This window comes from Ctenopharyngodon idella, chromosome 13, assembly GCF_019924925.1.
Source record: "Ctenopharyngodon idella isolate HZGC_01 chromosome 13, HZGC01, whole genome shotgun sequence".
In the NCBI taxonomy this organism is placed as follows: Eukaryota; Metazoa; Chordata; class Actinopteri; order Cypriniformes; family Xenocyprididae; genus Ctenopharyngodon; species Ctenopharyngodon idella.
Window position 1 is genome coordinate 24879678 of NC_067232.1, and position 11943 is coordinate 24891620.

General features: G+C 39.0%; 1 protein-coding gene across 1 annotated transcript; it reads left to right on the forward strand.

Annotated features, from left to right (window-relative positions):
- Window positions 1-2220: 2220 nt before the first annotated feature.
- Window positions 2221-5261, forward strand: LOC127525040 (transmembrane protein 121). The gene is made up of 2 exons (XM_051917229.1): window positions 2221-2953; window positions 3846-5261. The coding sequence occupies exon 2, from the start codon at window positions 3982-3984 to the stop codon at window positions 4930-4932; it is 951 nt and encodes a 316-aa protein (XP_051773189.1). The 5' UTR covers window positions 2221-2953; window positions 3846-3981; the 3' UTR covers window positions 4933-5261.
- Window positions 5262-11943: the final 6682 nt, after the last annotated feature.

Genomic DNA, 11943 nt, shown 5'->3' on the forward strand with positions numbered 1-11943 from the left:
CTGGTTATTGCTGCTGTTGGTTGCTGCTGCTGCTGCTGTTGCTGTTGGTTATTGCTGCTGTTATTGCTGCTGCTGTTGGTTATTGCTGCTGTTATTGCTGCTGTTGGTTGCTGCTGCTGCTGCTGTTGCTGTTGGTTATTGCTGCTGTTGGTTGCTGCTGCTGTTATTGCTGCTGCTGTTGGTTATTGCTGCTGTTATTGCTGCTGTTATTGCTGCTGTTGGTTGCTGCTGCTGCTGCTGCTGTTGTTGCTGTTGGTTATTGCTGCTGTTATTGCTGCTGCTGCTGGTTATTGCTGCTGGTATTGCTGCTGCTGCTGGTATTGCTGCTGTTGGTTATTGCTGCTGTTATTGCTGCTGTTGGTTGCTGCTGCTGTTGTTGCTGTTGGTTATTGCTGCTGTTATTGCTGCTGTTGGTTGCTGCTGCTGCTGCTGTTGTTGCTGTTGGTTATTGCTGCTGTTATTGCTGCTGTTATTGCAGCTGCTGCTGGTTATTGCTGCTGTTATTGCTGCTGCTGGTAATTGCTGCTGTTGCTGTTGGTTATTGCTGCTGCTGCTGCAGCTGTTGGTTATTGCTGCTGCTGCTGCTGTTGTTAATGCTGCTGCTGCAGCTTATTGCTGCTGCTGCTGGTTATTGCTGCTGCTGCTGTTGTTGTTATTGCTGCTGCAGTTGTTGGTTATTGCTGCTGCTGTTGTTGTTATTGCTGCTGCAGCTGTTGGTTATTGCTGCTGCTGTTGATTGCCGCTGCTGCTGCTGCTGTTGTTGTTAATGCTGCTGCAGCTGCAGCTGTTGGTTATTGCTGCTGCTGTTGGTTATTGCTGCTGCTGCAGAGCAAGTACGGGACTTGCTACTGCCAATACATACACAATATGCTGCTGTGAGCAAGTAAGACATGCTGCAGCTATGAATTACCCATCGCAGACATATACAGGTGGAGCTGGGGAAGGTGGAGGGTTTTTAAAAGCACTGCAACTGCTACAGCAAACGAGTATGTAGTATTTGAAGGTTGAGCAGCGAGCTCATTGGCAACTGATACAGCAGGAACCAATCAGCTGCGCCCTATAGAGATTGATGTGATAGCAAGCAGATTGAGTTAAGGACCTATCAGTCTGCGCCATCTAGAGTTTTATGACAGAACTTTGTTATATCCCAAAATTACAAAAATTGGTTTGCTCAAGATTCATGTCAAGCATTTCATTAAAAACTCAGAATGCTGTCTAATCAGAAAAACTGAGCTCCAAAAACACAGCGATTCTCTACCGTGAAACAAACATACACTTAGAACCAAAAAGGCACAATATACCCAAAATCTCTGTACTCAGTATTTGAGTTAGTCAACACAAGTGTCAATCAAAGATAATCAAAACCCATTAGACTTCCTTATTACTGCAAAGCCTGATGGGATGTTAAATGAAATGATAAAACAAACAAGAACTAAATTCCAATCAGTCATAATAAAATGATTCAGTGTGGTTGTAAGAGTCTGTCACATCTCTGAATCATTTTTACTAAATTACTGATCACATCAACGTGATCATGTTACATACTTTAACTGAAAAACATACAGTCCAAATTACAGGCAAAATGACTGCATGTTTTATTAACTTTATAGGATTCAGTCTGGCACCAAGGATTATTTTACAAACTTATAAAAGATGGTTTAAGAAACAACCTCATTAAATCAATGCACACTGAAAGTAAATGAAAACTAGCAAAAAAAATAAATAAAATCTTTCCCAGGAGCATAGATCGAGACAACACTGACATTATTCAACATCTACATCAATGAACCGGCATTCAGACGGGAACGATCTGCAGCCGCTGGTCGCACTCAAATCAAATGTCTGCTCTATATCTATAAATAAATCATGCAGGGAAGAATCAGTCAAATATTCACAAATGATAAAAATACAGAGACAGGCAGCATTCTGGAAGCATTTCAAACTCACTGACACCCCCACACCCTGAGCAGAGGATCCAGACGCTCTTTCAGTATCACTAACATCTACTGACCTCCATCATAACGATTGTTTTCCTACTTACATCTTCATTAGTACTCTGTTATACCTTCTCTTTAACTGTGTGCATTTGTGTGTAAACACGTATTTATGTTACAATGCTTTAGCAATGCTTTTTAAACCATTTTTACCAAGCCAAATAGTGCTATTTGAATCTGAATCAGAGAGAGAGAGAGAGAGAGAGAGAGAGTTGAAGGAGCCACATTGTGTCAGTGTCTGAGGAGAGCAGGCAGAGGGAGATGCAAGCGCGCACACATACACACACACTTCATTAACACACATATGGAAAAAGAGGGAGAGAGAGAGAGAGACTTGATTCCTTGCTCATACCGCCAGCATTCCTGATATTCCTGATGCAGCACATTGTGGCTCAGAGACGCAGGAGAGAGGAGCAGCGATCCACAGTTGACAGCACAGACGGACACCGGCTTTATGCTCAGACCTGAGGACGAGCGGTCAGGAAACACTGAATCCGACTGCATCTGCATTTACAGGACAAAGAACCACATGCACACATGAACCATTGAGGCGATCACCAGCACACCATGATGGTTTAACACTACAGTAAGTGGATTCCCATCTAAAATAACTTACCTGCTGTAAGTTTTTAGCCTGAAGCACAAAAAGTGATTTTAGCTTTAGTCTGATTTTTTTTCCCTGTGCTGAAATCAAACCCCCCCTCTGAGACGTCCACAGCAGCCTTTCCTGCACACTCCAAACTTAAGTGGATTACGTCTGAGGCATTTTGGGATTTTTGGGGTCTGTAATTTGAAAAGACATGCCTGACCGCAGGATACAACACAACCAGGGAAGAACTGCGTGTGTTTCCTGTCGCTTTACATATGGATTACAGCTCTAATTTGGTCTCATCGAGCACACACACACATGAGGACGGTCCACAACTCGTCATTATGATGAACTTCACACAGAGAAGAAAGTAGGTGTTCAATCGGTTTCAAAATTTTCTTTAAAAGGGTTAGTTCACCCAAAAATGAAATTTCTGTCATTAAGTACTCACCCTCATGTTGTCCCAAACCCATAAGATTTTCGTTTGTCTTTGGAACACAAATTAAGATATTTTTGATGAAATCCCAGGGTTTCTGAACAACATAGGCAGCAACGTCATTGCACCTTCTGAGGTCCAGAAAGGTAGTAAAGACATTGTTAAATAGTGAACGTGACTACAGTGGTTCAACCTTAATGTAATGAAGCGACGAGAATACTTTTTGTGTGGAAAAATAATGACTTTATTTAACAATTTGAACTGTTTCCGGCGCTCAGACATAAACACGGAAGCCTGCACTGCGTTCACTACGTCAACTGCGTATGACAACAGTTCAAATTGTTAAATAAAGTCGTTATTTTTGTTTTGTTTTTGCGCACAAAAAGTATTCACGTCGCTTCATAACATTAAGGTTGAACCACTGTAGTCACGTTGACTATTTTAACGATGTCTTTACTACCTTTCTGGACCTCAGAAGGTGCAGTGATGTTGTTGCCTATGTGTGGTTCAGAAACCCTTGGATTTCATCAAAAATAACTTAATTTGTGTGCCGAAGATGAACGAAGGTCTTATGGGTTTGGAACGACATGAGGGTGAGTAATTAATGACAGAAATTTCATTTTTGGGTGAACTAACCCTTTAAATGTCTTCTCTGACAGTACATTAAATGCTGGCTGATGAACACAAAAAAAAGATCTTTTTAATGCAGCTATGAAGATTCGGCCAAAACACTGTCAGACTAGATATTTTTGAAGATTGTACCTAAACATATTGGCTTTGATGGTTTGTGCATGTTGGTGATTGAAGTGGTTTTGTTTGTGTCCAGCTAGTGAATCCTGGACCTCAGCCATGGGAGCAGCAGCAGGCGGGAGAACAGTCTGAGCCGTCCCAATCCCAGAGCCTCACCAAACCGGCCGATCAGGGAAGTGGTTGGAAGGGTCCGCCGTCCCGCCCGTGGCAGGATGGTGCCGCCCCCTCCCACCAACAAGCCACATGTTTGCTTGTCCACCATCGTCATCATGAGCAGCATGGCGCTAATGGACGCCTACCTCGTCGAGCAGAATCACGGCCCGCGAAAGATCGGCATCTGCATCATGGTGACCGTCGGCGACCTCTGTTTCCTCATCGTGCTGCGATACGTCGCGGTGTGGGTGGGGGCTGAGGTGAGGACGGCAAAACGAGGCTACGCCATGATACTTTGGTTCCTTTACATTTTCGTCTTGGAGATTAAGGTGTATTTTGTTTACCAGAACTACAAGGCTGACCGTAAAAGCTTGGACGCCTTGGCTCGGAAAGCTCTGACGCTCCTGCTGTCCATCTGTATTCCCGTGTTGTTCGTAATCCTGGTCGCTATCGACCACATGGAGTATGTGAAGGCTTTCAAGAAGAAGGAGGAGATCAGAAACCGTTTGTTCTGGGTGGTGGTGGATCTGTTGGACATTTTGGACATCCAGGCCAACCTGTGGGAGCCGCAAAAGAAAGGGCTTCCCCTTTGGGCGGAGGGACTGATGTTTTTCTATTGTTATATTCTTCTTTTAGTGCTGCCCTGCGTGTCTCTGAGTGAGATCAGCATGCAAGGCATCAACATCAGTCCTCACAAGATGATGCTCTACCCCATTCTGAGTTTGGTCACTATTAACATCGTCACTCTCTTCATCCGTGGAGGGAATATGCTCCTCTATAAGGACAACAGAGTGTCCGGGATACTCATGGCCAAGAACATCCTAGCCATCGTTCTGAAGACGTGCAGCTTTGTGCAGTACAGGAAACAGTTGCAGAGCGCCCCCCCTGGGTTTGGAATGGAATTACAGAAGAACTCTGTGCCGTCCGGTCGATCTGTACAGACGGCTCCTCAGGTAACGCTACAGGAGCAAACGCCGTTGCCGGAGGTCACCACATGTGAACATACGTGACCTAGAATCTGGGGACACACCGGCAAGGACACAACATCTCTGATGAAACAATGTGGATGTATGCTACATATTGTCAGCTTAATTATTTTCATCCAAGAGAAATACAAGTGGAGCATAATGGTATGTTGGTAATTGCATAATGTAAAACTTTCTTTCTTACATATATTTGAAAGCATACTATTCCACCTTTCTAAATATGTCAATGGTCAAACTCCAGCCTTTAAAGGTTTAGTTCACCCAAAAATGAAAATTCTGTCATTAATTACTCACCCTCATGTCGTTCTACACCCGTAAGACCTTCGTTCATCTTCGGAACATAAATTATGATATTTTTGATAAAATCCAATGTCTCAGTGAGGCCTCCATTGCCAGCAAAACAATTAACACTTTCAATGCCCAGAAAGCTACTAAAGATGTATTTAAAACAGTTCATGTGACTACAGTGGTTCAACCTTAATGTTATGAAACAACGAGAATACTTTTTGTACGCCAAAAACCAAAATAACGACTTTATTCAACAATATCTAGTGATGGGCGATTTCAAAACACTGCTTCATGAAGCTTCGAAGCTTTACAAATCTTTTGTTTCGAATCAGTGGTTCGGAGCGTGTATCAAACTGCCAAAGTCACGTGATTTCATTAAACGAGGCTTTGTTACGTGATAAGTGTTTCAAAATTTCAATGGTTGACCACTGGGGGGCGTGACTTTGGCAGTTTGATACACGCTCCGAACCACTGACTCGAAACAAAAGATTCGAAAAGCTTCAAAGCTTCACGAAGCAGTGTTTTGAAATCGCCCATCACTAGATATTGTTGAATAAAGTCATTATTGTTTTTTTGGCGCACAAAAAGTATTCTCGTCGCTTCATAACATTAAGGTTGAACCACTGTAGTCACATGAACTGTTTTAAATACGTCTTTAGTAGCTTTCTGGGTGTTAATTGTCTTGCTGGCAATGCAGGCCTCACTGAGCCATCAAACTTTATGAAAAATATCTTAATTTGTGTTCTGAAGATGAACGAAGGTCTTAAGGGTGTAGAACGACATGAGTGTGTGTAATTAATGACAGAATTTTCATTTTTGGGTGAACTAACCCTTTAAAAATGGCAGTCATTTGGATTCAGGTTAGTATGGTCCAGCTGCTGGTAGATGTCATAAATACACCATCTGACAGCAAAAAACACCAGTGTAAATGTCATATAAATCACAGATATTTCATTATATTACAGTAGAAGTTTCACAAGTGACTGATCATTTTTGGAGGCTCTTGACTTCATATTCGTCCTGTCTGCTGTCTTTGATGTCTCAGCTCAGGATAGTCACTAGGGTTTGGTGGTGACTGGTTAAGTGAAAATGATTTGGCATACTAGTTACTTAATAAAATGAATGTTGCATACTGCTGTACTGGCACTGGTTGATGTCTAGCAGGGAGTACGACAGTAAACCATTTCAAACATGGTCTGGTCATAAATAGTGTTGTAAGTCTAACAGTCTCTTTGAATTACTGTTAGTTTGAGAAGATAATGAGCCTGTCCCATAAGTTTCCTCATTTTATCACACACATTACAAGATTTATAGAGATCTATTTTTAAAGGTTTGTGATGAGTCAATAGAAATGACTGAGATTCATTTGGGTATACCTTTATCTTCCAGTCATGTGATATCAAAAGCTTTAGAGGTGGGCGATATACCAGTAGACACGATTAACTGGTAGAAATTTGTCAACCGGTGGAGATTTTGGTCTATCGTCTCTATCGCGGTTACGCTCATGTGACGTTACTGTGCTGCGCGATCACGAAAGCTTATTGTTTGCATGCATTTTTAAGCACTGCGGTTCAAAAACAGTTGGTCTTAAACCGTTGAATCACAATTAACAGCGAAAGAGAACTCATTTCAGTATATGCGCGTGCTCTCTGAGAGATTGTTTCACAGTGCTGTCTGAGAGATGTGCGCACATGATATGCTTCTCATAGAGTGAGTGAGAACTGAACAGAGTGCTTTTTGCAGCCTAACTGGGATTGAACGGTTAAATACACATACCTACGTGCCAAAGTGACATGTATTTGCAAGTAAACAGAGTCATTTATTATTAATTCAACATAAACAGTTGAAAAAGAATGTAGAAATTGAGAAAGAACAACGAACGAGTATAATGGATCTGTGCAGCCGGTCTTAAAGTGACAGCATCCAAATTTACCTGCTGTCATTATTAATGCTAATCAAACAACAACAAAAAAAAAGAGAGAACATTTCTCACTGCTCTTGACTGAATCACTTTTGTAACTTTAATAAGAATAAATGTATATTTAATTTACACAGTAAATACCCTGCATTATTTTTTTATACATTTGATTACTTTATTTTATGTAATATTTCTTATTTCTAGTGCTTGAGTCTATTTCATTTGTGTCTTTGCTCTTTTGTAGTTTTTTTTCTTTGCTCTTTATCACTGTTTATTTGTCTTCAGCAAGCTTGAGGGATTTTTTTAGGCTAGTATTAGTTTTTTTAATTGATATTGAAAATGGTGAAAAGAATTTTAGTGGTATCAAGATGTTGATATCATAAAAACCTTATTTAAAGCAAAAATAACTATATCATGATATATATCATTATCGTGAAATAACATTTCTCATGTCGTGATAAGATTTTGGTCATATCGCCCACCCTATTCATTAAAGCCAATAGGCATATTTAAAATACATTAAAAAAAAAAAGAGGACAAAAATTTCATTAATACAACAGCCTTTTAGTACAAAAGGAATGAAGAGTTTTTATGTGATGCTTTGATAAAGAATTGTGCATATTTGAGTCGTTATGTGTGTTTGTTACAGCATGTTTCCCTCGGGTCAGACACACAAATGTACTGATTAGACTGCAGACTGAGTATGTCTCATGTCCTAATTACAATTCTGATGAGGGTTTTTAATTAAACAGCATTACAAAGAGAATGACCAATGATTTTCCTCTATCTATTTCAATCTCCAATTAGCGGCTATCTAATTGCAAATGTAGGTCCTCTCTGCCAACACTATTTATCTGACAATGCTCTTTTAACACCTTGTCCGGTGTAGTTAGTTTGGTGATCGATGAATGAAGACAAAACTCTAAGATGATGTTTTAATTTGTTCCTGTTTGATGTAGGTTATGAATTTAACCGTGAATGTACTGCTGTGTGAATAACTTCAACAGGCTAGTCTTGAGATGAAGAAACAAACCTGTTACTGCCTGCATTTGCTTACCTGACACGTAATGGAAAAAGCTGACAGAGATTCACTTCAACAGATTCCTGGGAAAATTGAAGCATCTCGGAACACTGTGATAAAGATGCAAAGTCCTTGAAGAAGGAAAAAACATTACAGCAAAGTCACTATAAAATCTACATGAAACAGCACTCGTACCTCTTTTTACTGTCATAATGTGACATATTTCTTTATTTTATCCATGAGGAACTGAACTGAGGAACATGTTTAACATATTTAAGTAAATAGGGTCAATTTTGATTTCATGTTGACATGAAGCATTTGATTTGATTTATAAAGATTTGGTGTTGACTTCTTATCTTTAGCTAGTCTTAGCATTGGTGTATTTGGGTATCCTCTTCATCATTCCCACGAAAGCAGGACGCTCAGTGGTGGTGATATTCTCAGGTTATATTTGTAACCATTAAAACACATGATGGCAGAGACGTTTCATTGCTGTTCTGTGGAACTGCATGGCTTGAACACAAATGCAACCCATTTATAAACCAATGTCCAATTTCACATGCGTTTTAGGTGTGAAATCTGCCATTGACTTTTTAGTGAAAAATAATGTGTATGCACAGCACGCAGGGATACTTTTACTCCCATTGATAAAAGTCATATGACCATCATATACATAAATTATTACAACTTGCCATCTATTCACATTCTGGCAGTGCATATTCTCTGAGTCTATACACTATCCAAACCGTACCCGTCAACAGTACCTGCCAAAAGTGCTGGTTATTATCAATGTTGAAAACGGATGTGCTGGTTCATATTTTTGTGGAAACTGCATGTGATACATTTTATTTTTCAGGATCCTTTGCTGAATGAACAGCATTTATTTATTAAATATATTAAAGCATTTATTAAGAGAACACACAACAAAGGGGTGAGGCCATGTTATTGCAATACAGTACATAACACAAATGCAATAGCATGTCATAAAAGCAAGATGACAATATAAGTTATAACCGTAATTAAACTAAACTATACCTGTTCTATCTTCATGCAGCATATATTCTCTGGCTCTGTAGGCATCTTACAACAGTTCCCACATGGGCGATTTATAGATTATCATGACAGAATATGCTAATCAATGACTTTAAGATAGTTAACGTCACATCAGCTACATAAATTCATCCACTAACCATTCAGAAACATCCTGTTGCATTCTACATGTTGTCACGTCTTCTTGAGTCTCTCCATCATTGTCCGAGTCCGGTTTGAACATAAAAGTCTGAACAGTTTCTGACATTTTCAGTGAGTCTGCGTGAGGTAATCGGAGCTGCTAACACGAGCTCTTGAAACTCCGCCCTCTTCTTGGGAGCAGCAGCTCATTTGCATTTAAAGGGACACACAAAAACACAGCATTTTTGCTCACCCTCAAAAAGTGACAAATTTAACATGCTATAAAATATGATCTGTGAGCTACAACTTCACATACACACTCTGGGGACACCAGAGACTTATTTTACATCTTGAAAAAGTGGCAATATATGACCCCTTTAAATAGAAATCTAACATTATAAATGTCTTGATGAATAAAAGTATTATTCATTTCTCTCTCTCTCTCTTTTTTTTTTTTTTTTTTTTAAATCTTACCACAAATTTTTAAATAGTATCACGGTTTCCTCAAAAATCTGAAGCAGCACAACTGTTTAACATTGATAATAATCAGAAATATTTCTTGAGCAGCAAATCAGCATATTAGAATGATTTCTGAAGGATCATGTGACACTGAAGACTGGAGTAATGATGCCGAAAATTCAGCTTTGATCACAGGAATACATTACATTTTACTATATTTTCCCATAGAAAACAGCTGTTTTACATTGTAATAATATTTCACTGTTTTTACTGTATTTTTGATCAAATAAATGCAGAAGAGCAGAAGAGACTTCTTACAAAAATATTAAAAATTGGAATGTTTCCAAAATTTTGACAGGTACTGTACATCAGAAGAAGTTGCCGCATTTTCTGATTTAATGTAATGTGAACAAGTTTGGACTCTGGTTTGCAGCATGTGCACAGCGATAATATTTTTAATATTTACATTAGGGCTTTGAAAGTCATACATGTCAGCAGTCCTAATTCACATGGTGCACTAGGTGAGATCAGATATTAAGTTCCTCTGAAAGCTGCTCAGAACAAATTTAATTTTCAGTGAAAATTGATTATTTTAATTTATTTGTACTTTTTGAAGCTTGACAGCTGCAGCCCGGATATTATGCTAAACATCTCCTTTTGCATTCACCAGAAGAAAAAAACAAAATCAGATTGGTTACGAATGACACAAGGCTGAGTAATGACGACAGATTTTTCATTTTTAAGTAGAGTTGCAAAGGTAAGATTTCCTCAAATTAAGTCTTGGATAGTGAGCAAAAAGAAAGAAAGTAAGTAAATCAATGAAAGTTAAAGGTTGGATTTTGCATATCAAATGCAAATAAAACAAGAATAAATTGCATGGGAACTGCAAGTGTGAAATAATGCTAAAAATGAACCCTGTCATCTGTGCATGTTACATATACAGTGAATCACATCAGAATACTTACCAACTTCCATTGTTGTGCACGTCTGTCCCTCAGCGTTACGCTCTTCTTTGGTGCTTGTCTTCAGGTTTTTGTTCTGCACAACCTCTACACAAAGACTAAAGATGCTTCATTCATTCATGAAGTTGAAGTTAAGTAAGTTCTCTGTACTGTATATTTAGCTGGTGGTACAAAAAAACAAAAAGTTTAAAACACACAGGAGGAATTTCATCAGAATGTGTAATGATGTACCTTAGGTAACTCTCTCCTGTCTGTCTGATCGATCCTGTCCTCCACATCTCTTTTCTCCAGCTAATCAGTCCATCCACTCTTCTGCTCATCTTGAGCTCTTCTCTTCTCCCTGTTACTCTGTCCTTCATCTGCTCTTTCTCCTGCATGTGTCCCTGTCTCCATTCTACTTTGTACATTACATCTAACAAACTACCCGGGCAAACTCTGTCTTTAACAGGAAACTCGCTGTGTTCACTGCGCTGCTTTTATTAGTAATGCCGCTGGGGAAGGATGTGAAAAGCTCCTGAAAACTGAAAAAGTCATTAAAGTTCATCTTGAAAATTGCAAAGATAAAGGTTTAAGATTTTCCCTGAGGGAAGTGTTCTAGTATCTGTATAATCACACTGGGTTCGTTTTATGCAAATAATTAAGAGTCAAGCGATGGATAAGCTCTTGAGGGATTACGCTTATAGCTTTCATCAAGAGTTTATATGCAAGATCTCGCCTTGACTCATCAAAAATTTTTTTGGCCTGCGATCCCATATTTACTTTAATGTACCTATATATTTGACTGCAGTTTCCAGCTGAAATAAACACTTTAATTCCTTTTCACACATATTATGATTACAGGGATAGATTAATAATATCCAAAAACCACTAGAACAATGTTCTATATTTTGTTGACCCGTGTACTTACATTATCCCAAATGTTTCCAAGGATGTTTAAATGTTTAAGAATGTCCGTGCGTCGCCTATCAATGACATCATACCCGTGTTACCCTCGGTTTTCGGTTTTATTTTGTAGAAATCATGGAAACACCAAAGACACTTTAATATATAATGTATTTTATTAGACAGGTGAGCAACTGTTTGGATACATTCATTGACAGAAAACTATTATATGTTATATAGCTCAACACAATAAGTCTAATTGCTTATATCTCGTTTTCTTGATTTACAGTGAGTACCATGTTTTACCATGCCTAATATCGATCTAGTTTACTGCA